The sequence below is a fragment of the Xenopus tropicalis genome, chromosome 2 (genome assembly GCF_000004195.4).
Source record: "Xenopus tropicalis strain Nigerian chromosome 2, UCB_Xtro_10.0, whole genome shotgun sequence".
Taxonomy (NCBI): Eukaryota; Metazoa; Chordata; class Amphibia; order Anura; family Pipidae; genus Xenopus; species Xenopus tropicalis.
Genome location: NC_030678.2, coordinates 30,863,136 through 30,881,082, shown reverse-complemented (window position 1 = coordinate 30,881,082; position 17,947 = coordinate 30,863,136). Strand labels below are relative to the sequence as shown.

Sequence of the window (17,947 nt, the reverse complement as noted above, 5' to 3'; positions counted from 1 at the left end):
TGGGCATTTAGTCAGGCCCTCACCCTTCCCCATGCACATGAATCTCCAGTCATACTGTATGTTTCAAATAAAGCTTGAGCTATTGATCACAGGCTAAGTGGCCACATCACAAAAAATAATATAACTCAGGAACGTCTAACCTGTTACTTCTGCTGAACTACAGGTCATAGACGGTCAATGGCTGTCAATGGGATTTTGTAAGTTGCAGTTTAGCAAGTAGCGCTATATATATATAAAAATATTTAAATATACATTGTATTATTGTGCTTTTACCGCAAATTTCCACAAGGTGCCCTGGGCACAATGCCTTCCTTGATCTATTGCTGAACAGCCCTAACTATAATGTGTCATACCGCATAAATATTTGCATTTATATCAGAAACACCTGGTTTGTAGCCTTCCAGCTGTTATGTTATAACGGAATTAGTTGTTCAGAAACAGCTGGAGGGCCACCAGTTAGACATTTATATTTTAGTTCTTTTATTTTCTCTCCAACTAGGGCCCAGGCATCTTGCATTTGGCAGCTCTCAGTCTTCCAGGTCTGTACTGAGATTCAGAAAAGGCCCTGGCATCTCAGTTACACAGACGCCCAAACAGCCCCCCTACCAGCCCAATAATAGTGACTGTCTATGGCATCTTACAGGTGCCCCTCTGGCATTATCCAGAATTCACAGACTGTCAGTCTGGGACTAAAGTCTACTCTGATAACTGAATCTCAGCCACAAACCCCAGAACTCAGGCTAGTACTGTATCTCGTATTGTAAGTATAATAGATGAGCCTATGACTGTGACTATGCCGCGCAGTGTTGTCGCATCTGGTTCCTGTGATCTGGCACCCTGTTTCTATTTACAGGATTGCTCATTTGCACATATACTCATCAACTCTCAGCTTCCTGCCTCCCCAGCGGCTGCTAATAACCGGCTGCTTGAAACAAGGGAGAAACAATTTGGTAGCAAATTAGGGTGAAGTCTGAAATATATATCACTGTTCCTTACTGTAAATGCTTTATCTCTGAAGCAGACATTCTATGGTATATAACATACACTAGGTATATATTTATGGCTGTAGCAGTCACCATTCTGGGAATATCTACTTCATTCTCACACTTTTAACCCCAATTAGCTTTCAAGCTAACCTGATCCTTACGCAGCCCTAGAGGAGCAGCACCATCGTTTGGTTACATTCACTTTATTTTCTGGCAACTGTGGGTTCTGGCAAATGCCAGAGGGGCTGCTGTAAGTTGCCATAGACAGTCACTATTTATTGGGCTGGTGGGGGGCTGTTTGGGCCTCTATGTACTTGAAATGCCAGGGCCTATTTTTAATCCCAGTCCAGACCTGGTTGGTTGCTCTCATACATGTATATACATGCATACACACACACACAAAATCTGACCATTGGACTGCAGTTAGGGATGGTTTAATTTTTATGCTGTACCAGGCCCCATCCGTCAAAATATGTATTGTACCCTTTGTTTAAACCCAGTTATTAACATTCAGATAATGGGCTTAATCTCTGTAACTGGTGCTTTTGTATCTTGTTCTATCAGCAGTTTCACAACTTTCAGGCATAAGGGATTTAAGAAATAGACTGGAATAAATGGGATAGACATGCAGTCTAAAATAAGATCTCTGGCAACAGACACCATTGTAACAGGCAACATTTTAATATCCTTAAAAGGAAAGTACAGATTTATTTTAAACCAGCAAAGTGTTTAATAAAAAAGTGGATAATAAAAAAGAACTTCTCTTCCAGTGACTTGCTGTTCTAAGACCCGTCCTAAACATGTTGTAACAATGTAGTAGTAGTCAGACATATCTGTCTATTAATCTATTAGCTCAGTGCTGTCCAACTTCTGTTGTACCGAGGGCCGGAATTTTTCGGACCTACGTGGTGGAGGGCCGATAATGGAAGCCAGTTTTGACCACTCCCCTTTTTGAAACCGCACCCACTTGAAACCGCACCCGTGTTATCACATGACCATACCCATATTAATGGTTGTAGTACAGAAAAAACCTGCCATACTCTGCCTGCCCTACCCTGCCTGTGTGTGTGCCATACTCTGCTTGCCCTACCCTGCCTTTGTGTGTGCCATACTCTGCCTTCCCTACCCTGCCTGTGTGTGCCATACTCTGCCTTCCCTACCCTGCCTGTGTGTGCCATACTCTGCCTGCCCTACCCTGCCTGCGTGCCATACTTTCACTGTGTGTGCCATTCTTGGCTGGTTTGTGCCATACTTGGCCTGTGTGTGCCATACTCTGCCTGCCCTACCCTGCCTGTGTGTGCCATACTCTGCCTTTCCTACCCTGCCTGTGTGTGCCATACTCTGCCTTCCCTACCCTGCCTGCGTGTGCCATACTTTCACTGTGTGTGCCATTCTTGGCTGGTTTGTGCCAAACTTGGCCTTTGTGTGCCATACTCTGCCTGCCCTACTCTGCCTGTGTGTGCCATACTCTGCCTTCCCTACCCTGCCTGTGTGTGCCATACTCTGCTTGCCCTATGCTGCCTGTGTGTATGGCCGCCAGTTGGACAGCACTGTATTAGCTTGTTTGCTCAGGGCTGCTTGCCACTGTCCCTTAATGAGGATACATTTGACTTCATCATGTCTCTGCAAGCCTCCCCTCCTCCTTTGTGTGTTCTTGTGGGAAAACTGCTCAGTGTATCAAACCACGGAGAGCAAGGAGCTGTATGTGAGACTGAGATAAGAATCATGGCTCATTAGCTCTTCTGAAGGCAGGACATAAGACTAGACCAGAATGAACTGTACTGCAGACCCAGTACTCTAGTGTTTAAGGATCAGAGGCAATGTAGCCTGTTAAACACAAACTGTGACTAGCTAATAATAGAGATGTAGCGAACTGTTCGCCGGCGAACTAATTCGCGCAAATTCGCGGACTTTTGCCGATGTTCGCCACTTTGGGTTCGCCGCGTTTTTTTTTGGCGCCGCGTTTTTTCGCCTTGGTTTTTCCGCCGCGTTTTATCGCCTATGCATATACATAGGAATAGCTTGCGGGGTTTTTTTTGGCGTTATTTTTTGGCGTTTTTTTGCGATTTTTTTTTTTTTGGCGTTTTTTTTACAAAGTATTTTTCAGAGAAATTTTAATAATAGCACAACCAGTGGCGCATCAGGAACTTAATGGGGCTAGAACTGAGATGATACAGAATTTGACTGGTCTGCACACCCTTTATCAACTTTTGGCAGCAGCATCCTGCAGAGATGGCAGACCCCTCATTTTACACAGAAGGGCTTTATAGTTTGGTTATTTATGTATTTGCCTTTTTCACCGTTCTGTCTTTTTTCTGCTCCCATGGCTGTTGGTCCAGGGTGGCACTAGCTTGAGGGTTATTCTACCAGCAGGCCCCAGGCTACATAGGAACTGGAGGTAATTTCTGAGGTTTTAGTAAAGTCATTTTTGTTGAACTCAAAATATATCCAGAAAAAACACTGGTCCAAACCAAGTCACTTACAATAAAAAAAGCAACAGAATAGGTTTGTAGGCATGAGACCAGACAGAAGATTGTCCAGTCTGATTAGGGATGGATGGAGGCTGCAAATGGAAAGGCGAGAGAGGAAGATGAGACATATATCAGCATGAGCAGTAAGAATATGTCTATATCTTTATAAAATAATTGCATAAAAACTTAGGGTTATATGGGAAACATTTGAGTGATTCATATTATATAACAAACTATTAGCATGCCATATTCCACTGTGTAGTGCACTGCATAGTCCCATTAAAATTTGTGTCCTTTCTTTACAGATATGGTTTTCTCTTTACCCTTAAAGTTGTTTTACTTACAGTTGCTTTATGGTCTGGTTAGAAAAAAATCTTTAAATCAAGCAAGGGTTAAGAGGAAATATAAAGGCTTCCGCTTATTTTCTCAAAGTGTCGTATTGGAAATATATTTAGTTTGGAATAATATGGTAGTGGTTAATGCTATATTAGTTTAGTGTGTTAAAGTGTTTAGTTCATTTGGGGATTGATAAGGAGGAAAGTCTAAATGATCACTATACATATGGAGAGAACAGATAAGGGGGAAAGCTACGGTTGTCTGAGATGGTTCTTTATGGAGGTAACTCTTCTTCAAATTTACAGATTTTAGTCTATAAGGGGCATTTTAATGTGTGAGTTGGCCTATGAGTGGGCAATAATATTATCCAGGAAAACCAGGTACAGTTGTTTACAAATTGCAAATTTACAAAAGCATGGCAATTGAGCTATGCTGTGATAGGCTGCTTGGTGATCCCAGACACACCCCTGATGGATTATGTGCTTCTGAGCAAAGCCTCTTGTAGCTGGCAGAATGCTGAGACCTTTTATTGGACTTATGCTTGAATTTGTGGATATGTGGTAGGGTGATCCTATTCTCATGTAATCTTATGCTTTTATTTTAACTCTAGTAATGGAAGCTGTTAAACATTTATATTTTGTTTCACATTCTGTTTAGCTTATAAACATTGAGGGCAGGAGTTGGGGCCATGGAAGAAGAAGGGGAGCTCAAAAGATTGGCCTAGTGTGGTCTAGGGTGGCATAAATAGTATATTCGAACCCCTTTGGGCTGCCTGCTGCCAGAAATGAAATCTGCACTGCATCTGGACTTCTACCCCACAGCAATAAAGGTACACATCATCCTAATGTATTATATAGCAACAAGAAATTATATATTTATATACCTGTAAATTAGCAATGTTTCTTACTGGACTGATTGCATTGCAGTCCACTGTTTGCCCCTGCACTGCGTGTAAGAGCCTGATACTCTGTCACTGTATTATACCCAAGTGATTGGTCCCTGTATTGTTGGTAGAAGCCACTGTATTGATGCTCCTAACTGTAAGCCCAGTGTTGTTCCTATATTGCTTATAACAGACCAATGCACTGCTGCTATCTTACTGCCTCGGGTTATATATTGTGTGTTTTATTCTGCTGTTTTCTGTGTAGGCTGGGCATAAGACAGCTCAGAATAGTACCTAGGCACCCAAATATTAAAAAAACCTTTACTATAACTTTACTATGCCATTTATGCTGCAGCAAAGTGCCAAACTTTTTAAGTCTTTGTGTACATTGTATCTTTAAATGTACTGTGCAGCCACCATAGCTTGAATGTGGCCATGGGAAAAAAAATTAAATAATGTCTTTACTAAAATGTTTTCTATCCTGGGCTTTTATACTGAAGTACTGTATGGAGTAACCTAAACTTGCAACAGGGATCAGTTCAGTAGTGACTGTTGGGTAGTTCCTCATTCTGTTAGGTCTGTGGTTTTCACTGGGTGCACTCCCATCTCTTTGCTATGAATAGTTCAGCAAGCAAAAGAACATCATATCTTTTCACACAAAAGGCTATCTAATTGTGGCAGATGCTTCCTTTGCTCAGGCTGTATACACCACCGAGAGGTATAGATGCACAGGAGATAGGCTTGCAGAAATGACTGGGGCTGCTGAGATGTGTGATTCTGTGTGTGTGTGTAAGCAAAAGACAAGCATTACAATGAGTTCCACTGGAGAACTGAAAAGCAGCCCTGAGAAAAGGCACAACAGTACAATGGAGCAACAGAGAGAGGGAAGAAAGGCAGTGCTTGTGAGAGCCAGAAGAAGGGGGTTTCAAGTGAAAAAAAGAAGAAGGGAGGTATAAGCAGAGGAGGGGAAAGAGGGAGTACACAGAAGGCACTGGTTGTTGTGCTAGGTGTCTGTGGAGTGACACAGAAGCATAGGAGGACAGATTTACTGAGGACAGAAGGACAAACAGAGACCTGAAACATCCCTGGACATAGAACAAACAAGGAGAAATGCTGTTATTGTGCCATATCAAACTCATCTATCCTTCACTCTTCTCCTCAGCACAAAGGGTTAAGCAGACCTACTCTTGCAACGTGACTTTTAAAGGCAGACTGCCCATCCAATGGCATGCAAAGACTTGTAGATGGGATTTTTAGGCTGTGGAATTCAGAGAGGTGCCTCACCATTACTGCAGTGCTCTGGATCTCCATCTGACCTCATCACAGACTCACTTGGGGTGTGAGGATTTGTTTGCCTTTTCTTCCTCCCAGGACAGGGACTGAGATCTGGTAAGTCATTTTTTTTTCTCTCCCCTTTTTCCTAATCAGCCTTATGAACTTAGTTTCTAAGAACAATTCAAAGTTTCGCAACATAATGAGCACTGTAATGAAAAGGGTCTAGGAGAATGTTTGTGCCTCTAGTTGGTTTAAGCAGATATATTTATGCTAGAAGTTGTTGAGAACCATTACATGTTCTGATGGGGTTGCAGAACCTTTCAGGAGGGGACTGATGTATTAGTATGATTACTTACATACACCCATTGCTTTCTTTAGTAATTTGCAGAGTACAATCTGCTGATCATTTTACAGTCTCAAATACAGACTCAGTACTTATTTTTGGACCCTTACTATTGTAACTAGTACTATCCCTGGGCTTTTGTTACCCTATTGGAAATGTGATTATTACTGTACATTCATATTAGAAGGGAATATGATGTCCTCATTGCAGTTCTTAAAACTTGATAAAACTCACAACTTTATACATTCCAAGTGAATATTTTATTACTGTTACATCAGCTATCCCTGTTACCCACCCTTCTAACTGTACTTATCCAGATGGAGCCCTGTGGATTGTGCTCCATCTATTCTCTCATTTTGCTCTTCGCACCTCTGTGTTAGAAAGAAGCTGGAGTTGGAGGCACCATCACCGCTGCTGACTTTTACAGCTGTACAGTAGGGTGTGGCCCCTGCTCTGAGCTTGAATTACTGTTAGTATGTGCAGGGGAACAGCTTTATAGCTAAGTTTACAATATAATCACATTGTGTTTTACTGAAAACAGACCTCTGGGAGTACAACTTTAATATTACACATAATACAAATTATCAGTAGTTTTAAAGTTATTTGTAAATATAATTGCTACTGTCTGTATCTGTCTGTCCCATTCTATTCTGTGCCCTGATGTTGCCCTGTTAAGACCATAGAAGCCAGCTGATAAACAGACCTGTAACAAAGCATACAAGGCTGACAGAATCAGCAGTGAAAAAGTGCTTTCAATAGACATTATATTTCCAAGCAACTTTAAAACTACTGAAGATGTTTAATGAACATACTGTATATTGGAAAGTTGCTTGGAATTACATTCTATTTAATCAAAATCTTAGTTGTGGGTTTACATCCATTTTAAAGCACATAGATGGAAACAGAGATTTTTGGGGGCATTTTTTTTGAAACACGCATCTGTACAAACTTGCTGGGATTATGAAAAAGATGTAGCTAGGGTCAAGGGAAATGCTTGAGTTTGGCTGGAAATATTTCTGTTCTTAGTCAGCAGAGAAATGCAGACTTGTAGCTGAGGACTCCCATTAGCACTGTCTATGGAAAATCAGGGATGCTGTTCCAAATCCTGGAAAGAGTGTAGGAGATTCTGCTTCCCCGGTTGTCCATTTTTGGTCATTTATAAAGGCAGGAGAAAAGGAAGCATATCCTTTCCCTAATAGCAACTGTCCCACCAAGGCAATACTTGTCTGCCCTGACTTGCTTTTATTGGATGTGTCGGGTATTTAATAATGCTTTAATAATGCAATAATTAGTTTTTCCTATTTATTATTAATAAACATAGAGAAATACTCAACCCTCTGATGGGTCTGGAGCTGTCTTCTTATGACACATATTACTATTATCCTTTATTTAAATACTGCCAACATATTCTGTAGCATTACTCATCATTCACTGACCCAATGAAGCTTACAGTCCCAGTCCCTATCGGACACACTATGGTATCTATTATCAGGAGCCAACTAACCTGCCTGTATGTTTTGGGAATGAGAGAATATTCATGCTCCTTGCAGACAGTACCTGGAATCAAACTGACACCCTAGTACTGTAAATGCTAGCCACTGCGCCACCACAGTTCTCTGTCATTTCCAAACAAACTGACTTACTGCGGCAGTAGCCATCTTTGGGGAGACGTGACTATGTCTGCAGTTCTACATCCACCAGCCCCGAGCCATACGTTGAAGCGAAAAGAAAACTAGCAACATTAAAGGAAAACTTTATTCCAAAAAAAATATGTCACGTCATGAAAACATTTTTTTTTAATTATAATCAATAAAATAGTCAGTAACTTTTCTAAAATAAAATCTAGTTTAAAATCTACTCTTTTCTAACCCCTCTCAGCAGCCTGTCTGCCTACAGGTAGGGTTTAGGGCTTATTTGTAAAGATAGATGATAAATTGTTCATTTGAAGGTTTCCATTGCAAACAATTAGCAATTAGTTTTGATCAGTCTTCTACCACTCAGAATATGACAGCAAAAATCTGATTGGGTGCTATGGGCAACTAACAGCTTCTATTATATTGTGTTTTAAATGGGCAGTTAGTGCTTAGGCTAATGACACACTAGTTGGTTTCTCCCCTGGCATATACACACCAGCTGAGAATTGCTGAACAGCTACCTTCCAGTAACTAAATATATATGTTCACTGACAGACATGGGATCAGCCCATCAACATACAGAATGAGAGGATTTCAGTGTGAAAATGCTGAAGTATGCTTTGATTGGTGGACCCCGAACCTTTCAGTGCTCACATATTCACTTAGTGGATTGGTATTTATGCCAGCAGAGATACCAACATGTATGCAATTGGCATCCTTGTTTATTGGTCTGTGCTCTCTGTTACTAGATGATATAATCGATTTAACTTTCACTTAAATTAACTTGCTGATATAGGGGTAATGAAGAGTAATTTGACTATTATTATTAACATTTATTTATAAAGCGCCAACATATTCCGCAGCGCTGTACAATAAGTGGGTTTCATACATTGGACATACAGAGTAACTTATAAAGCAACCAATAACTGATACAAGAGGTGAGGAGAGCCCTGCCCAAAAGAGCTTACAAGACTATTTAAATGTACAGAAGTTTCAATTTGTTTTATATATAAAGTTCCTTATTGCCATGGTGTATTGTTTTTGTATTCATCATAGTTCCTCTGTAATGTTACATGCTGTACACTGCTAATTTGCCCAGAGAAATAGGTCATGGCTGTCAGGGATGGCACCACCTTTACAATGTTCTGCATATGGGAAAAGGTGCCAAAGCACATTATAAAAGCATGGAAGGAAGTTAAGAATCCTTACTTAGTGTCAGTGTGCTAGTTCTACAAGTTTTTATTTTCAAACAATATGGATCACTTCCTGGTAATTTCAGCACAGCCTTCTGACATTGTGTCTAACTGAGCCAGGCCTCCATGTCTTGCTACAGACAGCAGCTTTAGGCGATAGGTCAGTGATCAGGGGGCCCTTGCACTATTTCTACACAGGGACCCTATGTTCACTATATCAGTCTCTAGTGGCAAGGAAGAGTCAGGAGTATTGGAGAGGATAAAGGGGGCATGGGGCAGAGAATATGTTGCAGGGAGTAGGTAAAGTCAAGCAAAACAGGGCAAATGGTGATAAAGATAGTGTGGTGTGTGGGGTATAGGGCAAACAGGCACTGATATACCCAAGTTGGGGATGGAAGTAAACTAATAAGAGGGTGGCTAAGGTTGGAGTGGAAGTAGGGCAAGGAGGAGTTGGTGATGAGCATATAGAGGGGTAAAGTGGCAGAAGTGAAAAATAAAGGGGAAGAAGGGGTAGTTGATGTTAGAATATAGGGAGTGACAGAGGTGGAGAATAAAGGAGATAAAGGGGTACTTAAGATGAGACTATAGAGGGGGTGGAGTGCCAGATGGAGAATAAAGGGGAAGAAGCATTGAGGTAGGAGATATGGGGAGGATGAGCTAAATGAGGTTAACTGCAGATGATGGGTACAGAGTGAGAGGGGGGCGAATTTGGGGGAAATAAATAGAGCAGAAGGTTGAAGGGCATACAATTTCTTTGCAGCAGCAGATCTGCCTATAGCTGTGCCCATTACCATTCATTGAGGCCTGGCCTTAGTCAATGCCTAAAATTCTAAGCTGCCTTAATAATCAGCAAGCATGATTCCTATTTATAAAAAGAATAATAATCCTTAACAGAAAAGGAACCTATTGACTTGTCTCTAAAGATGTGCGAGGCTGGCAGTCATTGCATTATTAAGCTGCGTTTGAGTACCTAGCATGTCAATATGTCTGCAGGATCACTGCGTGCCAGTTAGTCGGCCAGAAGCATTTAGGAAACTGTGGTGGTAAGCATGGAAACTGTGTGCAAAGCCTCCGAAAGGGTGTGCAGATAAGGCATGTCGGGCGGGGCACTCACATACACTCTCTATGTGAGGAAAAACACCATGTCAGCATGTTTTCAAATGCACTTTTCTCTCTATATCTACATCTGTAGCCTCCCTTTACTCACACAACAATGCTATTGCCTTGGAGGAGTGGGCCAGTACACAAGTGTATGAATATAACCGTTGATTTTTCAAATAAATGAATTTCTGCTCAGGCACCCAAGGGTCTTCCCCACCCCATGCTTGTTTATACCAAGAGTGGGTGCTGTGGTGCCACTGATGCAGGACTAGGTGGGGGCTGGATTTGCTCTTTGGGAAGGCACCCATAGGGCAAATCCAGCCCCCACCTAGTCCTGCATCAGTGGCAACACTGAACTGAATCATTTATTCAATGCTTTTTAATGGATCCTCGATAAGGGCCCATGTATAGTATAGCATGTGGTTGAAGCAGAGAGGGGGCAGGGTTACATAGTACAAGGCTATGGATCTATGGGGGATCTTTAATAGGCATTTCTTTTTAACAATACATTGCCAAATGGGATTTACTGCCCACAGTCTAACTGGTTCTTGGACAGTGAACTCCAAATCCAAGATTCAAAAGTCTTCATTGGTCCTAAAAGTTGAGGGATATTATGGATTTAAGTTGGCTCGCCCTGATCTACTACACATCAAATGATTATGGCAGCTCTGACTGACATCCTGGTATTATCCATGTAAAACTTAGTTCAGAAAAGCCTCACAAAATAGAAAATTAAGGCAATCACACAAGTGTACAAAGAAGTTTAAATTAATTCTGTATTGGGGATATGATCCACTCTAAAGGGGAACTCCACCCAAACACAACATAATTTCAAGAAACTTTGCAATATACATCAGTTAAAAAATATTCATGATTTCTAATGTAATATGGTTACCTGGCCTACTTTAATACTCAAAAAAAAACGTTGACTGTAACAGTAGTCCTCAGCCTGTCTTCAGTTGGCCTAATCCATGTGATGTCAATAAGGAAAGGAACATCACAGTGCAATGCATTGTGGGTTATGTAGTTCCTGCATGCTGTCTGTAAGCTGTGGAGACATTTTTACATCAATGTTTTAGTCTCTTCTCCCCTGCCAGGATTTCAAATGATGCAGAAAGAGAACTGTTTTACAGCTGGATTTCATCTTATAAAAATGGTATTTATTTATACTTTTTGAAGGAACAGATTACAGTGATAGGTATATTAGGGGTTTCTGTATTTGTGTGGGACTCTTTAACAAAGTTTTGTTTGGAAGCCAGAGTTCCCCTTTAAAGGAACAAACACAGACTTTTGGTTTAATCCCATTGTCTATGTCATTCAAATAAAAACATTTTAATTTACAGAAGCATCCAGTCCATGTCTGTTCCATTCCCTGTACACCTGGCTCTCAGGTAGTAAGCAAACAGAGAATTATTTGTGTGCGACAAGCTGCCATCCCTCCCGCTCTTACACAAATATATGCTTTGCCTGCGCTCTAGGTATCAGCAGATGCTGTTTGTTTAACTACCTGGATACTCATCACACGTACTGAACTGCAGAAACTCTGCCTGCTGCCACCATGTCGGGTACAGACTCAGATGGTCCCCCGAATGGGACACTCAATTTCGAATTCCATGATAAGGATTCCCAGGCGGCGTTTGACAAGGCAGACAAGAACAGTGATGGAAAGAAAGAGAAGAAGCCTCCCATGAACTCGGCCATTCAGAAAGAAAGCGACAACTACTCACCTCTAATTGGGATCAATGTGAATTTTTTGCCAAAAGTGACAGGCCATGGAAAGTAAGTGACTGCTGCACTTTCTTATATTCCTTTCCTATTGTCCACATCCTAACTTTTATAGAATATAACTTCATTGCGTCCCATGTGCTTAATATACAGTATATTTTCTCCTATCTCATAGGGGGATTGCTAGTTTTCAGAATACTGAATTTTTTGGTTTTTACAAATATTTCTTCTGCATTCTCAGCTTTCTTAGACCCAACCTGCTAATTCCTGTATGTGGCAGGTGATACCTACTGTAATGAAGGAAACTGCACCATCATAGGCAGCTACTTTCTTTTCTAACAATTGTCCCCACCCAGGTGTATATTCTACAACTCTGGCTGAAACTGAGCCTGCCTTTATTATAATCATTTCCTATTCTAACCTTTGCTGTTCTTCCCAATTACCGTTTCTTTTGTACTTTTTTCCTGAGACAAGCATACCAAAAAAAAACAATAAGAGAAAAGAAAAACAGGGAATATGATCCCATCATTAATACAAATCTTAAGCCTTTCTCAGATCTCTACCCATATGAGCAGAAGAATGCAATACCGACTTTAAGGGTGGTGGTGGCCAAACATGTCAGACAAAGACTTATTGTAGGCCAAAATTATATATTACAGTTTATTTGCTTTTATGTCTAAGTTGTGACCCTCCAGTTGTGTATTTTAGCGACAGCTGGAGGGCCAAAAGCTTGACCCCCCTATAGTACTGAAGTAGTGCATTTCTAAGCAAACAGGTCTATTTTAAGGGGTTGTTTACTTTTAAGTAAATGCTTAATATAATAATATGTTATAGAAATAACTATTCTTAGTAATGTTTCAGTTGGTCTTTATTTTTTATAGTTTTTAAATTATTTTCCTTCCTACTCTTCAGCTTTCATATGAGGGTCCCTCACCCCAGAAGCCAAAATACCATTGCTCTGTGAGGCTGCAATTTCATTGTTATTGTTATATTTTATTACTTATCTTCTACATAGGCCTCTCCTTTCCATATCACAGTCTCTCATCCATGCCACTCCTGGGTTGCTAGGGAAATTCAGACCCTAGCAACTAGCTAGCTGAAATTGCAAACTAGAGACCGCTGAACAAAAAAGTTTAACAATTCAAAAACCACACATAAAAAAAAATGAAGACTAATTGCAAAGAGCCAGAAGAATAATTTGTGCTTGAAAACCTTGAGTAATAGCAGAGAAAATATATTATCTGTCAAGTGTCACATGTTCTTCCTGTTTTGCTATACAGTATATAATGGCAGAATATTCCCAGGCAGCAGTAACTAGGGAAGAAGCCAGGCATTCTGTTCTGAGAGTCTAGTCATGCATACACTGGCTTTCCCATGGTTATAAGCCAAGACTGAATCTTCCCACAGGGCTTTAGGCCAGTCAGCGGATAACTGTATTGATAGCCAGTGTATGGCCAACTGTAGTATCCTCTGTTTTAGAATTACTGTTTTCCGTATTTCTCCTTATTGTCACAAACCTCAGCACTTTCTTATTAGCTAAATCCCTGTGTATAAGTTACCCTTTTTACTTTTATCGCACTATAAAAATACAGATTACAAATGCCCACACATAGCAGGCACTTGAGTGAATTATATTGGAAAAATACAAGAAGTCGTTTATGTTTTGTGCAGCAGCAGCAGAAATTATGCAGAAGAGCAGAAGAAAAACAAATAAGGAATGAGATTATTCCGTGACATGGCCCTGAGATACGGCCTTGAAAATGTTATTATGTCTGATGCATTTATCATAGAAGAACAATATTTTTATAGGGAAATCACTGTAAAGTAGTAGTCCTAGTGCTAGCAACTTTCAATTGCAATTCAATATTTATTCTTTATATTTTCTGCCACTTCCTCCTTTTCAGTTTTTAAATGGGCGTTACCCCAACAGCCAAAAAATTTTGCTCTTGATTTTTTTTTTTACTTATCTTTCTATTCAGGTCTGTCCTATTCATCTTTAGTCTCATTCAAACCACTGCCTGGAAGCTAGGGTTAATTTGGACCCTAGCAACCAGATAACTGCCAAAATTCCAGATAGTGGCTGAGCAAAAGCTAAATCATTCAAAACCAGAACAAATTAAACATGAAGACCAATTGGATATTTTCTTAGAATATCACCATCTGCATCATTCTTTCATAAGTTAATTTAAAGGTAAACTATCCCATTATAAAACCTCTCACTGTAGGTGAGGTGTATTTCCATTTGCACTGGATGTTATATTACATCTGTGTAACCTCTATTTAAGCTCAATACCTGCCTTCCTGCACTAGTACCAGTAGAACATGGGTTACACTGTACTCTCTCACCCAGAATGGGCCTTCACTAAGTGGAATAGAAAGGTGAGGGTGTAACTACACCTCTCTTGCTGCCATACAGAAAATAAAAACAGAGGGTGACAGAGGTTCTTGCAAACAACCAAATAACAAGTGTTTATTGAACATCCACAGGGTTTACTAAGCACTGAGAAGGACAACAGCATCTATGCCAGCTGCATTCTTAGATTTTCTTGATTTCTATAGAAATCATGTTCTGGAAGGAGCACTCATCCAAACATGTATACATTTCCTGGGTCCGAATAAGGATAGCAAAAAAAAGTAAAAAGTATTGCATTCATTATTATAAGTTACCGAGAAGTTCCATGACAATATAAAATCATGAGGCCAAAGGCTAAGTGCTTTTATACAGGTCATGGATAATATCCTCATGTTTTACAAAAGGGGGTACAGTATTTATTATTATACAAAAGTTTCATTGAGTCATGTGACAGAAATGACATCACTAAGCACTGATGACATCACTAAGAACCCATTAACAGGATACAATTTAAAGGATATTTATCACAAACACAAAAATTATAATTTATTCGATTTGTTTTGCAGGCAGCCGGTCCTTGACCCCTCTCAGGTTTATGATAGAAACAGGATCTTTACTGCTGTAACTAACGGTGATACCCAGGATCTGGCTGGGCTTCAGAACTATCTACACAAAACAATGAAACGTTTGACAAACACCGAATTTAAAGGTAGGGATGACATTGGCGTTTCCTCAATCTCAGGTAAAAACTCCAGATCACTGTTAAAGATAGCCTTGTTACCTTTCTAAAATCAATCCTGGCCTTCCTCTCTATCGCTCTTCTGTATTAATGACATTACCATTGAATAATGTTTTTGCCAGAGTTTTCAGCCAGGTGCCACCTTAGGTGTAAATACAGTAGATACCCTTGTAAACACAATAAAAGCCATATAAAATCTGCTGTAGCTGACCTTTGAAGCGATATAGGTGGTATTTTTTAATGAAAAGTGTTTGGAATAATACATTCTGGTGTTACTAACCTCTGTTGCACACTCCATATTAAATTGGAACCATTTTGTTCTTGGCTGATGTTTATATATTTCCTTAATCAGTCTAAAACAATTAGCATGGGTGCAGGTAAGGGCAGGGGAACACGGGGAGATTAGTCACCCGCGACAACGGAGATTTGTTGCGGCGTGATTTGTTGCAGCAATGCCATCCCACCGGCTAGAATGTAAATCGCCGGTGGGATGGCATATGCGGCACCACAATTTGCCGAAGTCGCCAAAGTTGCCTTGAGAGGAAACTTCGCTGATTCAGCAAATCACGGCGCCGCATATGCCATCCCACCGGCGATTTACATTCTAGCCAGTGGGATGGCATTGCGGGGAGATTTGTTGTGGCGAGACTAATCTCCCCGTGTGTCATGGCCCTAAAAGCAGCAATGAAAGCAAACAACCAGTGTTCTGCTGTTTGCAGTGTTTTGTTTTGTTTTATACATGGAAACTGGTTATTCAGAAAGTTCCGAATTACGGGAAGGCCATCTCACATAGAGTCCATTTAATCAAATAGATCACATTTTAAAAAAATGATTCCCAGTATCTTGTACTTAATCCCACCTAAAATAACATTAATCATTATTAGAGACAAAACAATCCTGTTGGGTTCATTTCATGTTTAAATGTTTTTTTTGGTAGACTTAAGGTACAAAGATGCAAATTACAGATAGACCCCTTATTCAGGAAAACCCCAGGTTCTGAACATTCTGGATAACAGCTCCAATACCTGTACATATGTATATACAATGGTCTGCCTAAAATAATAATATACCCCCACAAAATTTTAATGCAAACTCCTTGATTAAATGGTTCTGATCTTACCGTGCCCTGCGCCGATCAAAGGATCAGCAAGCATTGATTTCTCGTAGTAATCAGACCAGATTGTTTGCATTTCCGTTGTATTTGTACTTTACTTGGCCTTAGAGTGCTATCAAAAGGGATGGTCTGTACGCTGTGCATAATGAAACACACCCACTGTGCCATTAGACAATGCCCTCTGGCACACCCATTACAGCACCTTCTTTAAATGTAAAATAAAATGCAGAGGCCATTTAGAATGTTTTTAATGTATTAAGACACAAGCTAAATTGTTAATAGAATACATTTCTAACATTCCAACAGCCCATAGGGAAGCAAAATCTAGCAATCACTCGATGGTGAAAAATTCTAGAGCTGACTGAGTGGTTGGTAAGGCCCCAGAAGACAAAGGCGGCTATTAAGATGCGCAGTTAATCCGGAAGACTAGATGAGCCAGTTGTTTCCTTTTTGCCATTAGATTTCCTATCTCTTCCCAGATGGGTGTTGATAGACACATAGTGAATATACTGAGAGAATGATGATCACAAAATTCCAGAAAGATTCATTGTTAGTGATGAAACTGTACTTGCATGGCCATTAAAAGGCAAACCTTGACAATCTCTCATTCAGGTCAGTTTTATTGATTGCATAGGTAACCATTATACTATATATGAGCTATGTATTTGCCATGTGATTTCTGTTTTTATCCTCATAATTTAAAATGTCAATGTCTGAAAAACCCACAATAGTGATTTCCATTACAATATTATTATGTAGGAAATACTTAGCTCAAGCAATCCATGTTCCATCCATGTTTTTATGCTTTATGTTCAAACCTTTTCTCTCAATGTTTAGTTGCTACTATTATATTGGTTACATCTTTGGGTAGGTTACTATCATCAAAAGGGTTAAGGTGCCCATACACTTGAAGATTCGCTCGCTTGGCGAGGTTGCCAAGGGAGTGGATCTTCACCCGATATTCCCACCTACGGGTGGGCGATATTGGGGAACATGTGGGCTAATTCGATCGTTTGGCCCTGGGGGTAATGATATACATTATAATGGCGGCAATGGGGCAGTCGGTTCGGGGACCGCATCAACGAGCCGATGCGGTCCCTGATCCGACTGAATCTTTTAACCTGCCTGATCGATATCTGCCCAATTTCAGGCCAGATATCGGTCGGGTATGACTGTCGTTTCTGCTCCTACATGGGCTGATAAGCTGCCGAATCGGTCCAAGGGACCAATATTGGCAGCTACATTCGGCCCGTGTATGGGGACCTTAAGGCATCAGTAAAGGTTACATCTAAAAGATAATACATTCTAATACAGTAACCACAGGTTGAACAGAACAGCTGACCTAAAACATTCCAAAACATTCATTTAATTAATTTATCAGTTGTATCACTTATTGACTTGCCTAAAATGAAAACTGACATTAAAGGTGGCCATACACGTTAAAGTTACGGTCTTTCCTGCGACCATTTGCAGGAAAGATTGCTCGTACTCTCCACTAATGTTCAGAGCTGAATCGCCAGGAGATATACACAATAGGAATTCTACCCCTATCTGAGGATTTAGCCCTAAACGCTTGCCGTTGCTTGTGCGCCCAATCAAAATGTTCTGTCCCGTCCGATTGACGAGACAACTGATATACACGGCTTTTGCGATATTAGTCGCCAATCCAATATACATGCACCGAATGTTGTTTGAAACCTTGTTTCATATGATAATATCGGTGCATGTATGACCACCTTAAGGTGCACATTTACTAAAACGCTAACATTTCTCATTTTTTTATTTTAAAAAATG

General features: G+C 40.4%; 2 protein-coding genes across 2 annotated transcripts in view; both read left to right on the top strand.

Annotated features, from left to right (window-relative positions):
- ubb (ubiquitin B) overlaps positions 1-17,947 on the top strand; it is a 198,403-nt gene that overhangs the window by 54,154 nt on the left and 126,302 nt on the right. The window lies entirely within an intron of this gene.
- The window catches only part of trpv2 (transient receptor potential cation channel, subfamily V, member 2), a 40,459-nt gene continuing 26,803 nt past the window's right edge, over positions 4,292-17,947 (top strand). Inside the window, exons 1-5 of the mRNA XM_002938256.3 lie at positions 4,292-4,353; positions 4,451-4,622; positions 5,839-6,065; positions 11,701-12,001; positions 14,867-15,009. Of these exons, the coding sequence (XP_002938302.3) occupies positions 11,781-12,001; positions 14,867-15,009 (364 nt within the window). The 5' untranslated portion in view covers positions 4,292-4,353; positions 4,451-4,622; positions 5,839-6,065; positions 11,701-11,780. The remainder of the gene's footprint in view (positions 4,354-4,450; positions 4,623-5,838; positions 6,066-11,700; positions 12,002-14,866; positions 15,010-17,947) is intronic.